Source organism: Talpa occidentalis, unplaced genomic scaffold (assembly GCF_014898055.3).
Source record: "Talpa occidentalis isolate TD23 unplaced genomic scaffold, MPIMG_talOcc4v2.1 talOcc4.9, whole genome shotgun sequence".
NCBI lineage: Eukaryota > Metazoa > Chordata > Mammalia > Eulipotyphla > Talpidae > Talpa > Talpa occidentalis.
Genome location: NW_023605305.1, coordinates 56,229,856 through 56,248,276, shown reverse-complemented (window position 1 = coordinate 56,248,276; position 18,421 = coordinate 56,229,856). Strand labels below are relative to the sequence as shown.

Below are 18,421 nucleotides of genomic sequence, written 5' to 3'. Positions count from 1 at the left end.
TGACTTGTTGACTTGGGCTTTGACTTGTTGCAACTGAATCTATCTATTAAAGGAATGCCATAACTTTATGGAAACCTGATAATACAAAACAAAGGAAAGTTCTTGAAAATCAAGGTGGCATGCCACTTTGAACCATAAAAGAAAAATGTAGTGCTTGATATCTTTGGAAAATGTTTGCTTTAATGTTAAAACAAAACAGAACTAAGACCATGCCATCTTTGATGCTCACGATAGAGCAGAGACACTCAACTAAATATGTCAGTGAGCCCAGCTTGGTTGCTCTTTAGATGATTTCAGATCCTGAAGTTCAGTAAAGCCCCATATTTGCACTAGGCACAGTTTCTTTTTCAATACACCAGACTTACCTTTTTCTAATCTACTCACTCTGACTTTTTTGGATTGATTCTTCCACCACTAGTTTAAAATGCCTGGGTGGGAAATGTGTGTTTTGGAGTCAGATATGCAAACCTGGGTCAGGTCTTAGCTCCTCTGTTTTTACCATATATGCTTTGGGGCAAGTTATATAATCACTCTAATCTTGGATTTCCTCTACTGAAAATGTTAAAAATATCAACCACATGGTGGTGGTGTGAGAACTGCAGGGTATAATGGTTATTATTTTAAATATTTTATATACATTTTATTTATGTATAATAACCTCCTAGCATTTTTTTCATCACTCTCTGAGGTTGCCCTTATTATCTCCACTTTTCACTGAAGGAAAAGAAACTCAGAGGTTAAATGAGTTAAATAAGATCCTCTACAGAGTTAGCATAGAGGCCGAATTCAAATCTGCATCTGCCTAACTTTCTTCCTGCCTGCATTTTATGAAGTCACAAATTATAAGCAGCATTTACATAGACTCTGGCACATGTAGGTGCTGAGGAGAGCTACTTATTCACAATGTTACCATAGCAACAAAAGAATCAACCAGGAAAGACAAAAGAAACAGAAGAAAGGTTCGATTTAGTATTCTTAGACCCAATACCTAATTGCCCTGATTTTCCTTAAATGTGTGAGCACTTGTTTATTTTCCTGAGTATTTTAACATAGTATTTTTAGAACAATTTATCTTTATGATGCCATAAAGGTTTATTTAAAGACCCTTTAAAGATATGAACCATTATCCCGAACAAGGCATTTTCATTTTTGAAACATAGTCATAGCAAACTTAAATAAGCCAACTTAAAAGAAATGTCCGTGGAATTCATGTCTGGATGTCTAAATAGGTGCCAGAAACGAAGATGGTTCCCATACTGACATTCAGAACGTCCTTAAATGACCAGCCAGGAAGAAAGTACAGACACTCTGTTTTGAAAGTTTTTATTTCCCTACATGTACACACACAGACACACCCCCCACACACATCCCACTCTTATTTCCATTCTCTGCTTGAAAAGAATGAGGAGCAACACATTCCAAAATGAATTTGCTAGTGCTGAGGCAAGAGAGAGATAATTTTATGAAGCTCAAGTTTAAATTGAAATTTTAAGTTCTAAATCCAGGGCATTTCATTTTTCAACTCACCCTGGAAATTTTTCTTTTTATGTTTCCAGTTCTTTTAGATCAGCCGGAGATATGGGGTTCAGGCCAACCAATTAATCCAAGCATGGAGTCGCCAAAGTTAACAAGGTCTTTTCCCACTGGAAGTAAGTTATGTGTCTGCTCTGTCTGGAAAAATAAGTGAGTCATTTTACTGTCTGTCTGCATAATGAAATTAGGCAACTCTTTAAAAATCTATGTAAGCAACATTTTGGTTACATAATAGTAAGAAAAAAATGTTATTCTTAAGGCTTAGAGTTAAAGGAGTCTGGGGCATGTTGTCAAGACAGGAATAATATAATAAAGCAAAATTGTTAAATTTTAATCACAGCCTCTTGTGACACTCCTCAGCCTCATTAATTTATTGGTTCATATATTTATTCATTCAATATGTATACATAGAGTGAGAAGTGGTGAGCTAAAGAAAGTAATGGACTGTCATAAAACACAAAGGTGAAGAAGTCATCTATGGTCTCTGCTAGTCCTACAAACAGCTGAGGCTATATAGTATAGAAAGTATGCAATGAGAGAGAAAAGTGATTATAGGAGAACAAGAGAAATGAATCCGTGGGAGAGAAGCTGTAACAGGAGACAGGTCAAATTTATTGCAAAGCCCTGTTTATTCCAGAGTTAGCAGCCCTGCTTATCCCATCAGATCCTACCCAACCTCACATCCTCCTGAAGATTTTATTGCCCATCAGCTGTGGTGGGTTGAGCTATTTAGACTGAATGGATTATTCATTCTGTCAAGTCACCTGTTCGATGGATTTATTGAGTTGTCATCTTAGTAGACTTCCCAGAGCAGATGTGCATTTGGAAAGCATGCCTTAAAATGTCCCAGGGAGGAGGATTAAATCTCACAAAAAGGTGTTTGGAGGTAGCAAGAGGACACTAACGGTATGTTCATTCCATGAGGCTCTCACACAAAACAATTAATATTTTTTCCAGTTCAGCCTCCCCAGGACTATGCTTTTTGGTGCCTTTGAATAATCATAGGACTAAACTAAGGGGCTTCATAAACAAAGGCCCAAAAGTTATTTGTTGGAAATATTGGCATAAAGACATTGATCCAATATTTTTCCAGGATATTTCCTCATAAAACAAAAAAGCACCATTGTCAATAATTCTTCTAAACGTCTGAAATTCCAAAGGTGTATTTTGAAAATATTTGGACCCCAGTAGCTTGGTTTTCAATGTTTCTCAGTACTGCTGGCAAGCAAATCTAGTATAAAAACTAACCTCCTTGAAGAGCTTTCTTTACAGACCGGAGCTGTCCAAAAATTATTCCTAAAAACCCTTCCTAAATGCCAAGAAAGTACACAAATGAAATGTTTATGCAGATGATGTCTTGATTTTAGGGCCAACTATTAGTCTTTTATAGCATTTTCTGTATTTTGCGTGTGTGGTTACACTTAGCACAGTGGAGACTTGTTTAATTGATGCATATTCTGTAATTCTGTTCATTTCATGATTGCAGCATAAGTTTATTACTTTATTAGGTTTTTTGGGGATTTTTATCTTTTACAAATTTTTTTGATTATGATCTCAATTTATGCAAAGATTCTTAATCAAGAACATAGCCTATGATTGACTTTTAACTTCTCTGGGAAAATGTGATCTATTGGAGGTGTGGTTCTCAAAAGCTCGTAACTAACTAACTAACATTAGGAACCACATATTCCTGGGCTTTAGGTTGATAGTTATTAGTGTGAGAAAACATGATGCTCTCTAAAAGCCAGCAGGGATGGAAGGCAAGGTGGGGTTCTCTACCACATGCAATTTGAATCACAGCCTCTTGTGACACTCCTCAGACTCATTAATATCTTGGTTCATATATTCATTCATTCAATATGTATATATAGAATGAGAAGCAAGTGAGCTAAAGAACCTACTGGACTGTCACAAAACACAACGGTGAAGAGGTCTCCAGCTAGTGCCCCACCAACCACTATGCTTTTAGATTATGAAAGACAAGGTCATTTTGAGGTTCATTTCTAAACTTGGGGTTGGTTGATAAGATTAGTGTGAACTCTTTGGATCTACCAAATATGACCAGTGACAAGAAAAACATACATTTAGAGAAATTAGGGGAAAAATGTAGCTGTTAAAGCAGTGATTCCAAGCTTTGCCCACCACATGACAATCCAGTTCAGAAAGGTGAGTCTCTGAAGTGGAGTTGCAATAAAATACTTTTTCTGTCTCACAGGATTTTTACTTATAATTTTTTTTTGCAAAGGAATCTGTTCATTCTCCCTGGCTCCAAAGCTCTTGATTTTGGACTATCAAAAATATACTAAATATTAAGAAATCTTTCGAGACTCAATTCAGGTAATATCCTGATTGTATTAAAAACTTCTCTTCAGAGTTCCCACCCAAGTTTTTCTCAATTCTTGATCACACCCTGGATGGTAACTGTCTGTTGATATTCATTCATTCAGTCATGAATTCCTTGAGAGCAGAGGCTCCTTTCATTCAGCACCATGTCTCCAATTTCTAGGACAGGATATGGGACTTAGCTGTTGCTTGAGGTTTGTCAAATAAAGGAATGACATTATTTTAACAAATTCTTATCAGAAAATGGAGGAACTAAATGGATCCTACTTTAGTCGTTTAGCTTTAGACTTAAAAAAAAATAAGACTATTAGATGTCTATTTGGTTTCCAACAGCTCTTAATTGAATGAAAACCCAATTCCTGCTTATAGAAAAATATTGTATAATATTGTGTCATTTAGTCAATAATGCTAGACTGATCATCTCTTTACAGCACCTCCACCACTGCCTCCAAAAAATATACCAGCCACCCCACCACGAACAGGCTCCCCCTTAACAGTCGGCCCAGGTAAGCTTTAATTTTTTTTTTTCTGTTCTGGGATGAAATGACAATCAGAACATGTGCCTGATGTTTCAAAGGCTGAAAGTTAGATATAAGACGAAAATGTGAGCATCTACTTTTACTTTCATTACAATTTACTATACACACTTACTTTAAAATGTTACTCCCAGATTTGACAAAAAAAAGTAAGTCCACTCTTCAACTGATTTTCCTCCATTTAATTTTGTTGAATGAAGGCCACATTTGCTTGTAAGAAAATAAAAAGCCTCAATATCAAAATTCAGTGTTTAATTGGCATTCTTCCATTGAATCTTGCTTTTCATGATTTACAATTTAAAACTCTCAAGGCACAACCTGTATTTTTCCAAGAACAGGTTGATTTTTTTTTTTCTTCTAGAATTTAAATTGTTTAGTCTGCAAAAACAAAATGCTTCTCAGGCTGTAAGGCACATGGGCAAGCATGAATGGTAGAGAAAATTTTGCTCTGTAGTCATTAGAGTATTTATTAAACCATGATAAAGAAATGTGTAAGGATGATGAAATATGTCAAGGAATTGCTGTAAGACTTTAGTCAGCTAATTTCTAAGTTGCATCTTTACCTTCTGCTAAAATCAATACTATGCAATACATATTAAATTGTATAGTCTAGCTAGTCTTACTGGACTAACAAGTCAAAAGCAGTAATAGTTATTTTGTGTCTGCACCCCTAGACAGTAGTTCTTCATCATCTTTGGAATACTCTTGCAACTTCATCCTTTGCTATTTATGTAGCCTGGTGAGTTTGATAGCTCTAGAGTGGGATATTTATCAACAAGAGCAGACACAAGACATAGTTATTTTTGAAATTTATATTGACTAAACTCAACAGAGAATCATATGGAGTTTCATAACATAAATGAACTTTATGTTGCAAGTTCAAATCATTTTGGCCCTTGGTATTTCCATAAATTTGTTAGATATAAATAAATCAACCAGTGACAAAATTATAAATATAGTGGGCCATGCAAACTGCTGCCCCATTTATCTGTAGCACTGTAACTTTGAAGGTTAACTCCTTTAAACATGAAATATAGAATTACTAAGCTAGTTCTTATAGCCAAAGGGTTATTTAAAGGCAACCCTTCTTCTGTTCATGTCTTGCAATTATTTAGGTAACAGTTTCTATTTGAATAACCTGTTTTTTAAAAAAAAGCACACTTCCTCACCTTATGACTGTTACCAAGTATTTCCTGCCAAGTTATAGGGCATACTTTTTTTTTCCTCTTTTACTGATAAGAATTAAAGAGATTGAATAGCCATTGCTAACATTTAACCAAAACAGAGACTTTTCTGTTTCATGTTTTCAGACAAATAAATATGACAGTTATACCTGTGATGTTAACAGGTTAGACTTGATGGGAAAAGAAGTTATAAAGATGGTTTTATAATTTTCTTCCTTATTAAACAGTTATACATGTAACAGTTCTAATGTAGAAAAAGTCTTCTAATAACCCATGTGTGTGTTGTGTGTGGGGTGTGTATGTGTGTGTTGGCAAATATACATATGAGGGCAGTCCTTTAAATAATCTTGGTACTATGTTTCTTGTGTATTCAAGGTGAAGGATGTACAACTAATTATGATGTGATCATTTTTTTAAACTAATGTGTTCTAATTAGTTTCACCAAATATTTGCATTTAATATGTTAGAATAGACAAACTTGATCAAACATGAGGAGGTGATTTTTCAGTTATCAATTCTTTTTCTATTGTCAGTTTTACAGCCTGTGCTTCTCTGTGACCCTAACACTGTCTTCCCCAAATGATCACATTTTGCTGTCTTGTGAGCAGTGTTTGAGAGCAATAGTAATGAATGTGATGGTCAAGGTGGCTCATGTGGTCACCCTGCAAAAGGGTGTTTTGTATAAAAAGATTGGATTAAAAGAAGTTTTGTATAAAAAGATGTTCTCATGTTAGGGAGATTGCATTTATGAAATATATTCCATTGTGGCAACTCACAAGGCCACCTATTTACCAAGCTTTGCCTCACCCCTCTACTCTCCCTTGCAAAAATAATAACATAGTCCATTAAAGTTTAAAATCAACTACTTTAACCACAGGAAATGACCAGTCAGCCACAGAGGTCAAAATTGAAAAACTACCATCCATCAATGACTTGGACAGCATTTTTGGCCCAGTGTTGTCCCCCAAGTCTGTCGCTGTTAATGCTGAAGAAAAGTGGGTCAATTTTTCTGATACATCCCCGGAACATGTTACTCCAGAGTTGACTCCAAGGCAACAGGTGGTATCCCCACCAGCTGCAGCAGACAACCCAGCTGATTCCCCAGCTCCCGGAACCCCGGGCCCCACAGGGCCTCCAGGCCCCCCAGGGCCCTCGGGTCCTCCTGGTCCTCCTCGCAATGTACCATCGCCGCTCAATTTAGAAGAAGTCCAGAAGAAAGTCACTGAGCAGACCTTCATTAAAGATGATTACTTAGAAACTATCTCATCTCCTAAAGATTTTGGGTTGGGACAAAGAGCAACTCCGCCTCCCCCACCACCACCCACCTACAGGACTGTGGTTTCGTCCCCTGGACCTGGCTCGGGCAGTGGTACGGGGACCACCAGTGGTACGTCTTAATGTTTGAGTGTGTTCGTGTGACAGGGAATGGCCGTGGCTGCTGCAGTGTGAGCAACACCCTCCTCCTGCCTGGCAGTTGGCTTTAGAGCTTCAGCCATCCCGCCTCTGGTTGGGTATCCTGTGGCCCCATGGCATGTCCTAGCCCATCGAATGCTCGCAGTCATAGTGCAAGTCTGTGGATGTGTCTGCCCCACGCTCCTAGCCCTTAGGAGACCTCACCTTCCTCTACTCTGCAGTTAGCAAGTGCATATTTTTTAAAGAAAACTGATGTCATTGTTTGGAATTCAGGAAAGTTCTTAAAAGACATGAGATTCATGTGATATGTCTGATTTCCTTGTCAGATGATTCCACAAGAGCCCCGTTTTTTAATTTGTTTTGTTTTGCTTTGCTTTCAACTTTAGTGCAATGTAATTCACAAATAAAATGGTAAGATATTTGAGGTGTGCAAAGTGGTGGTTTAATATACATATGCATTTTGAAAGGATTCCCCTCATTGAATTAGCACTTTCATCACCTCACATATTTACCTTCTTGTGATGAGAATGTTTTAGTTTTTTTTACTATTAGTGAATTTCCATCATACAATATAGTGGAATTAGTTATAGAGTGCAATAGTCATTGTATTAGTTTATAGTCATCATATAATACATCAGATCTTCAGATGTTATTCACCTTGTAACTGAAAGTGTGTATTTTTTTCTCCAGAGGTCCTAATAGGTCCATTTGAATTTTTCTTCTTGTTCTAACTCCCTCCTTTCCTTCCTTCTTCCTCCCTTCCTTCCTTTGTGTTTGAATCTGTCATTACAGAGAGTTAGAGTACCTACCCCCATCCTCTGTTGCTCTTTCAGTTCTTTTTGGGGATTGAAGTCTCCTTATCTATTTATCTATAAAGATTATAAAGGGCCCTTAGGTAAAGCCTTCAGTTCAAACATCAACCCCTAAAAACCTGGCTGTTCCTTGTGAAAGAGAGACATGTTTCTATTGTCTCCTGTGGAACATTTGTCTTGCGCCAGACTCTCAGTCTTCTGAAAGGACTTTTGAAGTACCTATTCCCTGCCTCCAATGGCGGACCACTAAGGGCTCCTCAAAGTAAATACCACTACTAGAGGCGGGGGAAGACAGGACAACTCCTCACCTGTGTTTTCCTCATCACGTGCCACCAGGCATTGGGAGATGTTTATTTAGTTGTATTGACCCCGATCTAATTGAAGACCCAGACTTTGGCTTTCTTCCAGAATCTAAGAATTTTGTTGTTTTGATGTTTACCTGCCATGCTCTTATTTGCAATTATTTTAAAATGTTACCAGTCAAGACTATCAATTCTTTTTTTTTATTAAGATTTTTTTTTAAGATTTATTTATTTATTTATACAAGCACCGGGTACAGTCAGAGACACGGGAGGGTGAGAGAATTCACCAGAGCCAGAGCGGAGAGTAGAACAGGCAGAGTGACGAAGTACACTGCTGAGGGGAGCAGCAGGCGGCAGGAGAGGTCTGCACGCCCTGTGGGACCCTCACCCAGCGGCCGGGGATCGAACCAGTGCTGCAGAGGCTGCGGGCAGCTTTGCAACCCAGCACTCAACCACTGCGCCACCGGGGAGGCCCAAGACTATCAATTCTTAATAACTGAGCTGTGAAAAAACTATATTTTGCTGGTATTAAAGGACTGAATTTCTAAGAGGAAGATTGAACTGGGTCAGTGAAGCTCGTGAATAAATAAATCTTTGCACCATTATCTCTTTAATTAAGTCCCAGTTTATTTGCTGTTTAATGTTTTATTGATGGAATATACACAGACTGGCAGAAATGTAAATTTAGGATTAAAACAATAGGATATCTTCATGTTTTAAAGATGAGCAACACTTCTCACTACTTGCTTTTTATAACATTAGCCTGGTGAGACTATGCCAGGAGTTCTCAAACTATATTTAATTGGCTATCATTATCCTCACTTTTTAAATTTTGTTCACAGCAAGGTGATCAAGTTTAAACAGTATTCATAGTGAATAGAAGAGTTATCAGTTGTTGAAAATAATGGAAATTAAGAATTTGCTTCAAAATCTTTCATTTCATTTGGCAAAAGTTAAAAATACCTAGCTTGGCTAGAAAATTGCTTACTGGAATGTCGACTCTGATTCTTGGCAAAGACTTTCTCTCCCTTGTGGGTTATGTGCCAGGGGGTAAAAGGGAGACTTATTTTAGCCCACAGCAAGTTTGGAGGCAGGGTAAGAGAGGTGTTAGTAAAGATGAATGTTCACTGCAGCATTTTCCAACTTGGAAAACTAAGGGAATATTAAAAAAATACACACACACACACACACCCCTAAACAAGTAAGACTAGGCTACCTAAGGTTGCATTAAACAAATACATTTCCTAACAGTCTTTTTAGAGGGACAATGTCCAATATGGAAGGCACTAGCCTTGTGTGACTATTTTAATATGAAATGTAATTAATTAAAGTTAAAAAAATGTATTCCTTAAATGTAGTCATGAAAATTCAAGTACTCAGTGGCTACATGTGGCTAGTGACTATGTTATTGGACAGTATTTTTCTAGAACTTTTTACAATTGCATGAAGCTTGATTGGACAGTACTATTTTAGGACTTATAATGTGCTGGATACTAGAAAGAGAAATACAATATTCCCCACACATGTTTAATACTTTGTCTGAAAAAAAATGGTATGATTGTCTTCTAAGAATTACAATTTGGAAGACTATATACTCCCTTTATATATTTTGAAGTACATATATTTTAATTCACTTGATTCTCCCAGCCATATTGTGATGTATTAACCTTATTTTGCAGATAATGAAATGAAAGTTCAATGATGCAACTTAGTCATCATTGGAAAACTAATAATTTTATCCCAGCAGAGCTAGAATATAACCCCAGATCTGTTGGATTCTACTTACCTCGTATCTTAATCAGCTCTATTATGTGTGGGCATGCACACACACACACAAACTCAGGCATACAGATTATGGAGCTCTGGTTCAGTGGTGAAAACCCCCCTCAAGCCTTAAACATGCTCTCTTAACCTCAGGGTTCTGTCAGGAAAGATTTTGTTTCTTAAACACTCCCTTAGTGTCTTTCTAACTGCACAACAAATCAATTAAATCAATTCAGTAAGGGAAAAGTTAAATGGGGTGTCTGTAAATAGGAAAAGAAAACAGCTAGCTAGGCACTTTTTCTCTGCTTTTATCTGTATGTGTATCAAAAGACACAATTTTTACCATGATCTTCGACATCTACTGCTTTCCATTTATATAGTGTTTTACAGTTTAGTAAACACTTTCATAAGCATTTCCCATTTTGACTGTTACAACTCCCTTGCAAGGTAGAAACATTTCATTTTTTAAAACAAGGAGCTGAGGCTTAGAAAGGGTAAGATCTCACCAAAGTTAAGAGGCAGGCAGATCATCTGACCATCCAGTTTTTTCAGTATCCACACTCCCTGATGCCAACACCTGACTACTTTCCCAAAGATTACTAAGGTAATGTTGTCTTTAAAATTTATCTTCTGGAATATACAGGAAAAACAACTGATGTTTCTTGAGATTGATTCAGAAGACCATTTCTTGGAAGTAGAGGCATAGATATTTTGCACCAATTCTATGGTATTGTTTTCCAAAACTAATTAGAATCCAAAGAAAAACCCCATGAAACTTCTTTTTTTAAAGATTTATTTATTTGTACAAGAACTGGGTACAGGCCAGATGTGCGGGAGGGTGAGAGGATTCACCAGAGACAGAGCAGGGAACAGAACAAGCAGACTGACTGGAGTACACTTCTGAGAGGAGCAGCCGGCCAGACAGGAGAGGTCTGTCGCACCAGGTGGGTTGCTCCGCAGCTGGCGAGGATCCAACCTGCACTGTTGAGGCTACGGACAGCTTCACAGCACTGTGCGCAACCGCCTGCATCACCAGGGAGGCCCCCGCATGAAACTTCTTGACAAAGATGCTATACTATTAAAGATTGTCATCTTTATGCTGTCACTTTTTCTCAAAAATATACTTGATATTTTGAGAGAAATTTTGAAACTAACTTGAAAGAAAACTTCATAGTGGGACCTGTCAAAACATACCTCTTTTTTTCTTATTCAGGAGAATATTAATCACAGACTTAAGAATTTTTATATTAAAATGATATGTGCAAACCTACCATACACAAATAAGACCAGGCTTTATGACTGAGACATAATAAATGTGGTATCCATGCTCCATCTAGAACCACAAGACATTTAAGACATTAATGTGGAGTGAAACAGTATTTGAGCTCTGTGACCTTGGGCAAGTTACTGAGCATCTCTGAACTTTAATCACCATTGAGATAACAAGACCAACCTCCACAGCTTATTTTGGGGAAAAAAGTAGGCATATGAAGTGCCTAGCATAAATCTTAGTCTAATAAATTACAAAGTAAAAATACAGTAAGAAGGTGGTAGAGATGATAATTAGTAGGATTTCACACCAAGGAAGCAATGCCCTGCCCACACCCGCCCCTGACGCACATATAGGGACTCTTCTAAGGTAGGAGCACATTCTGAGATGATTTTTGCTACTCAACTTCAAAGCTCTTTGAGAATGTGAAAATTGAGATGCTGGTCTAGAACTTTCCAGAGTGCTGTGTTGGTGGGGAGGGGAGTGGTGTTTTCCTAGGACCAGATTTCTTAGAATTTTCTTGGAATGACTTGATGTTAGTGCTTAGACAAAGTAACAAAACCACAAGAGTAGTTAGAACTTTGCTAAACAAAACTGTTTAGAATAGTCTTTTAGTCTTTCATAAAGTCTTTAGCCAGGTGGCTTACTCATGTATCCCAGACATATGACTGAAGAAGGGCAGACCCCCAAGTCTAGACATCCTACTGATGTGCTGATGAGTGTGCATGCAGCATCTGTGTCTTCTGTGTTTCAGATGTTTGTCATTGACAGCCAGAAAAGTAAATCCAAGATGCGCCTTTAAAAACCACCACAAAAATCATTACAGGCAATGTTAACTAGACCCCTAAACAGTCTCTTCCAAAAAATTAAATCCTGGAAATTCAATGTGTTTCTGGTATTAAGATTCTAAATACAAAGTACCTGCAACATCTGACTTACTTGCATATAGTTTGTCCTTTGCTTCTGTCAAGAGTTAGCACTCATATTTTGAAGCACAAAAAAAGGGTAATTTTCTTATGCTTGTTTTAAATATGTGTGTGAAACATCATTCCTCTTTCTTCAAGTTCTACCCTTTTCACCTTGAACATAAATTGTGAAGATGCACAAAGCAAGAGAGCTTATCCTAACTTTGGTGTGCATATGGTCCAAATGAAAGGGACCCTCCACCCAGCCAAAACTATCTTAAGAATTTCTTTTCTGTCACTAACAAAAGGATTTACCTTTCACTGGATGTCACATGACAACAAAGGACAATGAGCTTCAGCTTCTGCCATCAACCATAGTCCAATGGAGTGATATTTTTCTTTATTAAAAAAAGAAAAACACACACACCACATGCAAGAATGTTGAGTAAATGAGCTGCTGAGGTGGGAAAAAAAATGTGTCGGGGACAGGCATTGTACGGCGGGTACAGGAGGAGCATCAAGTGATGCCGTGCTGTGGCCGCCTGGGTGTCCAGCCTTTTTTAATACCAGCTTGTTTTTCAGGTGCGTCATCCCCTGCTCGGCCTGCCACTCCCCTGGTTCCTTGCAGCAGCACCACCCCACCTCCACCTCCTCCCCGGCCTCCATCTCGGCCAAAGCTACCTCCAGGAAAGCCTGGAGTTGGAGATGTGGTAGGTCACCTTCTGTCCTGGCATGCTCAGAAACGGATGGTGAGAATGACAAACAGAAGCCAAAATGCCACCACGAGCCATCTCAACCTCAGGTCTAGTCTTAGAGCGCTGGTCCAAATAAACGGCCCTGACAGGCGGCACCTGGGACCGTGACTGCACTGTGAGTGCTGTGCCACTCGCCTTAGCCCCAGCCACTTGGGAGGCTGAGGTTGGAGGATTGCTTAAGCCCAGGGTTTCCCGGCTGCGGCGCGCTGTGCCGATGGGGTGTAAGTTTGGGGGATCGATACAGTGGCCCCCCAGAAGCAGGGGACCATCAGGTTGCCTGAGAAGCAGTAAACAGCCCAGATTGGAAATGGTTGTAAATTTTAACCCTCTTGGGCCTCCCCTGGTGGCGCAGTGGTTGAGTGCTGGGTTACGAGGCTGGCCACCGGTGAGGGTCCCACAAAAAAAAAAAAAGAAAAAAAGAAAAAATTTAACCCTCTTCTAGTCTCGCTACCTTCTTTCAAGTTAAGGTCTAAAGCATCAAGCCTTGGCTGACTTGGAATGTGAACTAATATAGGCAAATGGCTGAGGGAGTTAGAGAATTTCAGCCACAAATTTCTGAAGTTGATGCTTCAACATTTCCCTCCCATCATTACAATATATATTTTAATATTTCCTATGACTTTGAGACAAAATTGGGGTAAGTGTGGCAGGAAGGTCCTAAGGCTGTTAGTTCTGCTACAATGGGTTTGATGCAAATTAAGATAGTAATGCTCAATTGTGGTACATCCTTTAGAAAGGGAACAAGAGAGAGCAAGTCCTCACTTCTGTCCCCAGATGACAGAGAAGTTATTGGGAGTAGGCACATTCTTTGCGTATAAACAGAAGTGGTCACCAGTGAGGAATTTGTTCCAGAAATTTCTCGCATTTAGTTTTTAGGCTGAGGGGTCAAAAGGATTCTGTATGAACAGTTAGGAGACTACTGACAAAGGTAAATTCTTTGGCATCCTCCTACACTGGTGATGTCCATATTTGCTATCACTAACACAGCACAGTATTTTCTATTTAAATATCTCTAAGGGGATAAAAGCTCTGACACTGTTACCTTCTTAGTCCTGAGGGTACGGGATCTCAGTCCGGAAACCTTGGTGACCACACCACACATCTCAGCTTCTGTAAGCTCATTGTGGTTTTTGGCTCCTGAGCCCCATCCACAAGTTCCTGTATAGCTATGGTCAATTTCAGTGTCAAAATGGTGTCACTTGTACTCTTTTTAAGAATGTGAGTCGCCGTAGCTGGAACCGAGAGACATTAAAAATATGAAACAAAAATATCACGACCTGTGTATCTAACTTTCCATTTCTTTCCTTCTCCCTGCAGCCCAGACCTTTTAGCCCTCCCATACATTCCTCCAGTCCACCTCCAATAGCGCCCCTAGCCCGGGCTGAAAGCACTTCTTCAATATCGTCCACCAATTCCTTGAGTGCAGCCACCACTCCCACAGTTGGTAAAAATTATCTCCTCTCTTTTGATCTGTTTGTGGTTTTGATTGGCTATTTTTTATGTCTGAAATTCCGAGGCCTTATGTTTCTGGTGGAAACTGTTTTGCTGTGTGTTTTGCTACTATCATCTGACTCTTCTTTTAAAAGCACCTTCTCAGCAAAGGAGGCAAAGTGCCTTACACTGATAAACACAGGAATTCTCGTATGCTATGCTGTACAGAACTATTCGTTAAAGTAAAGAAGAAATCATCAAGTAAGGTCCTGTAACTATGATATTACTACTTATTTAAAAGTCTCCTTTGAGGGGTCATGTTTATTTAAATTCCAACCGTGTACCACATCAGAAATGACAAAATTTAGACCTTTTGTTTTCTTGAAGTTTTCATTTATTCATCACTTTTTTGACATTTTTTTCTAGTGCTTTTAAGTGATGTGTGGTCAATTTCCCTGCGAAATAATTTGTTGGTGGCATTTTCTGTAAATGCCTTTGTGTCCCTTTCCTTATGGTGTGATGTAAGTGAAGAGTTGAGAATGGCTGCTCAGCTGGATGGTTTTCCCAGGTCTTAAATGGCTCACTTTGCCTGGAGTCGCTCTTCCCAAGGCTGGACTCTCTCTACACCACTGTACCTATCTCTGTAGGCTCCTGCTGTCTCCCATGTTTGCATGGCGTCTCTGACCTGGGGCTTCCCCCTTCCATGTATTCTCCTGCAGCCTCCATTCCCCCACTGTCTTCCTTTGTTGTCTGAACTTAACCTCCATGACTCCCATGTTATAAACCAGCTGACCCATCCTGCATTGCTTAGAAGAATCAGAAACTAAAATGAGCTAGATGACTGAGTGGACACTATACAGTTGTCCATGTGAAAAGTAGTTTGATTAAAGCTTGACGTTTTTCTGAAGAACTTTCTATATTCCTAGCAAAATAAATTAATGTGTGTATCTTAGGGCTCCCAAAGAGAATTTCAACAATGTTCTATGCTCTGTAATTTTAGTCAGACCATCCCCAACAAACCCTCATATTTGATGGAAATATAGCCAGCTATCCAAGTTCATATGATTCATTAACAGACAAATATTTAACATTCATACAGCCAAGTCTATTATGTATCTGCATCATCAATTAGGGCAATTTGGGACTTTGTATTTTTAGATGCATATTAGCTCATCTCTGTCTGGGATTTTGTTTGTATTTTCTGTAATATCCCAAACTCATTTTTGAACCTTCCTTAATACTCTTGATTGCTGCAGCCATTTCCCCTTCTCCTGCTCTTTTGTTTGTTTGTTTCTCAAAATCATTTGTTCCACCCGCGCCAATGATTTTCCTGGTTGGTCAGAGAGGACAGTAAGTAGAACAAACTGTCACTCAGAAAGCAGACCTCAAGTGACCTCAGATGACTGTCTAACATGCTCTATCAATTCATTGAGATTCATAGAGAAAATTGCACACACACAGGGAATTTGAACTGTGTCCATCTTTTGTTCAACATGTTTTTGTGCACTCTGCTGCCAAAATCTTGAATCTTGCCTAGTGACTTTTATTCTTAACACATCTAGTATACATTCTTTAAAGATGAATCACAGTGGGGCTTAACCAAAAAAAAAAAAAAAAAAGCCACCCAAGAGGACATTGCTTCATTGCTGAGAGGCATTCTGATTTTATCTGTTTGGTTCCATTGTTTTTATTTAGTTTTCATCTCTCCACTACATTTCTCACTCTCCTATTCTTTATTTCCTCCTGCTGTGGGTCTCCTGACAACAACTTCTCTTTGAAGTAAATACAGTGTCAAATGACTGACGTCACAGCAGCTTCTTGTGTGTTGCTGTTTGTCTCTTTTTGGAAAGGATGGGCTTTAGCTGTTCAGCACCAAAGCTTGACTGACTTGGAGTATGAAGTTAGTGTAGTCAGACTGTTTAAGGGAGGTAGAGAATTCCAGCCACAAATTTCTGAAGTTGATGGCTCAGCATTACCTTCCCACCACTAAAATAAATTTTTGACACTTTCTATGACCTTGAGCCTAAATTGGGGCAGGTGTTGTGGGAACCAATAAGCACAGTTTAATATAGGTCAAGCTCTGGATTTTTAAGAACAATTCTAATATTTATACACAACAGCTCATCTAAGACTATGTCCCTGGAAGACTTTGAGCATGAAATTTTCCATGAGAGCTGTGATTACAAAGTGGTAAATCTGATGCCACATCAGAAAGTAACACTTTCTGTGTATTGTCATACTCCAATATTAAAAACTCTGATGCAACCATGCTTCACTGAATTTAAGACACTCCAAATTAGAAGGTGTGCTGTTATTTTATAGCACATATAAGCCAACAAGGGGAGAGGAAAACTGCTACTTGAATTAAAACATAATGCTTTCTTCCTACATTGATTTTAAGATCCATTCCAATTTAAGAGAAGTTAAAATGTGTAAAAGTATACATCTTAGAATCAATGAAGTACAGTAAATTTCCTTTGCACTCAAAAAAGCACAAAGGACCCTCACTTTTTGATTTGGGGGGTCTGTTATTATAAGAATAGTTCTCTATTTTTATAATAGTCTCTATTCTCTGCTTAAAGTTTGTCTAAGAAACAAACTCCAAGATAGTTAGAATATAGATGAAGAGAGTTATCTCTAATTGTAAATATCCATTGTTGTTACTGGTTTCTATTTCCATGAGTAAAAGTTTCTTTGGATGTTTGCAAACATCTTCATTTGGGAAAATGCAAAGAGACCAACATAAAGACAATTTTTCTTCATTGTTAAATGCACTGTTTATTATATTCCTCCATTATTAATTATGCATTTTCAATTGCATCTTTAAAATTCCAAGAATCTGTAATGAATGAAAAGTAATCACTTATGGGTGCCAAAGGAAGTATCAGATGGACTTTGATGCTTCCTTTGGTATAGAACTTGGAGCAAAAGTAATTTATATTCAGTGCTGGAGTATTAACCATAGCTTCTAAAATTTAATATGGTTCCTCAGGCCTTACCCTCTCCTAACTGGTGACAATTCTGAATTGAGTAAGATTTCTTTTCAAAATACCTGTATTGATATTAATTTTTCTGCACAAAATATATAGATGTGGATACTGCTGATCACAATTTTAAAAATCTCACATTTGATGTTAGTCTTTTTTTCATCTGTTATTTTTTAAAGGTCAATCTCTAGTACCAGTGCCCAATATCCATAGTTCTTGAGGAAGCTTTTTTTCTGTACTTGAATGATATACCCTTATTTAAACCAAGCATAGAGCTAGTCAGTGACTCATTTTTTAAGTTCTCTAATTTATTTAAGATGTTTTCTTCTAAGTCCTTAGTGTCCACACTACCATTTAAAAATTCATACACATACTATTCAATGCCTATGAATTATTCTTTTTTAACTTCAACTCAAAGAACAAATGATAGTGTAAGAGTCACCCCATTTTAAGGATATTGTAAATAGAACATTCATTCTCTAAAATAATGGAATGTTCTCTTATCATTTTCCACTAGCAGGTATGAAAAGGCACTATTACAGTCATTACTGCTGATATAACTGTTTTCCTTCTTACTTTCTAGACACACTGTGGAAAGTCCTTCTTAGTGTCCTTTCCATTTGTCCTATTCCTCTCCTATAGATTTATAGGACTTTTATTAACTTATTCTATCCTACAAGACAACTTGTATGAAATAAAAATTGACAAATATCCTAGAACCGTAAGAACTGACAAATTTGTTTCCCTGCATTACTCCCTGAGTCTAAGAGACAAGATAGTAGAATATTTTCTAAGAAACATTGTTTATGGAATAATTTTATTACCCTCATCCATTTCATTACTTTTTTCTCTACATTGTATGTAGATCTTTGTATTACAGATCTTTGTATGGACTTTATTCAGTTTTCAATTGAAGTTTTAATGCTTTTAGAACTGGTGGTGCTGAGAACTTTTACCCAAAAAAGTCACATAGAATGAAAATTCAACTACCTGCAATTGTTAGTAAGTGAGGAAGGAGACCATGTACAAAGATCAGGAACTATTGGGGTCCATTATGACTAATTTATAAGGACATTTGGCCACAGCTGAATATCATAGCCAAAGAGAGAATTACAACACTGCTGTTAGAACTTAACAGTCTTTATCAATCAAAGATAAACTAAATTTGGTTGGATACCGATGAAGT

General features: G+C 37.9%; 1 protein-coding gene across 2 annotated transcripts in view; it reads left to right on the top strand.

Moving 5' to 3' along the window:
* Nucleotides 1-18,421, top strand: part of SGIP1 (SH3GL interacting endocytic adaptor 1) — a 171,945-nt gene that overhangs the window by 118,457 nt on the left and 35,067 nt on the right. Inside the window, exons 12-16 of one of the 2 annotated variants that reach the window (XM_037498299.2) lie at nucleotides 1,557-1,649; nucleotides 4,308-4,382; nucleotides 6,474-6,983; nucleotides 12,645-12,772; nucleotides 14,135-14,261. In XM_037498299.2, coding sequence (XP_037354196.1) covers nucleotides 1,557-1,649; nucleotides 4,308-4,382; nucleotides 6,474-6,983; nucleotides 12,645-12,772; nucleotides 14,135-14,261 — 933 coding nt within the window. The remainder of the gene's footprint in view (nucleotides 1-1,556; nucleotides 1,650-4,307; nucleotides 4,383-6,473; nucleotides 6,984-12,644; nucleotides 12,773-14,134; nucleotides 14,262-18,421) is intronic. The other variant, XM_054690962.1, reaches the window with a different exon arrangement.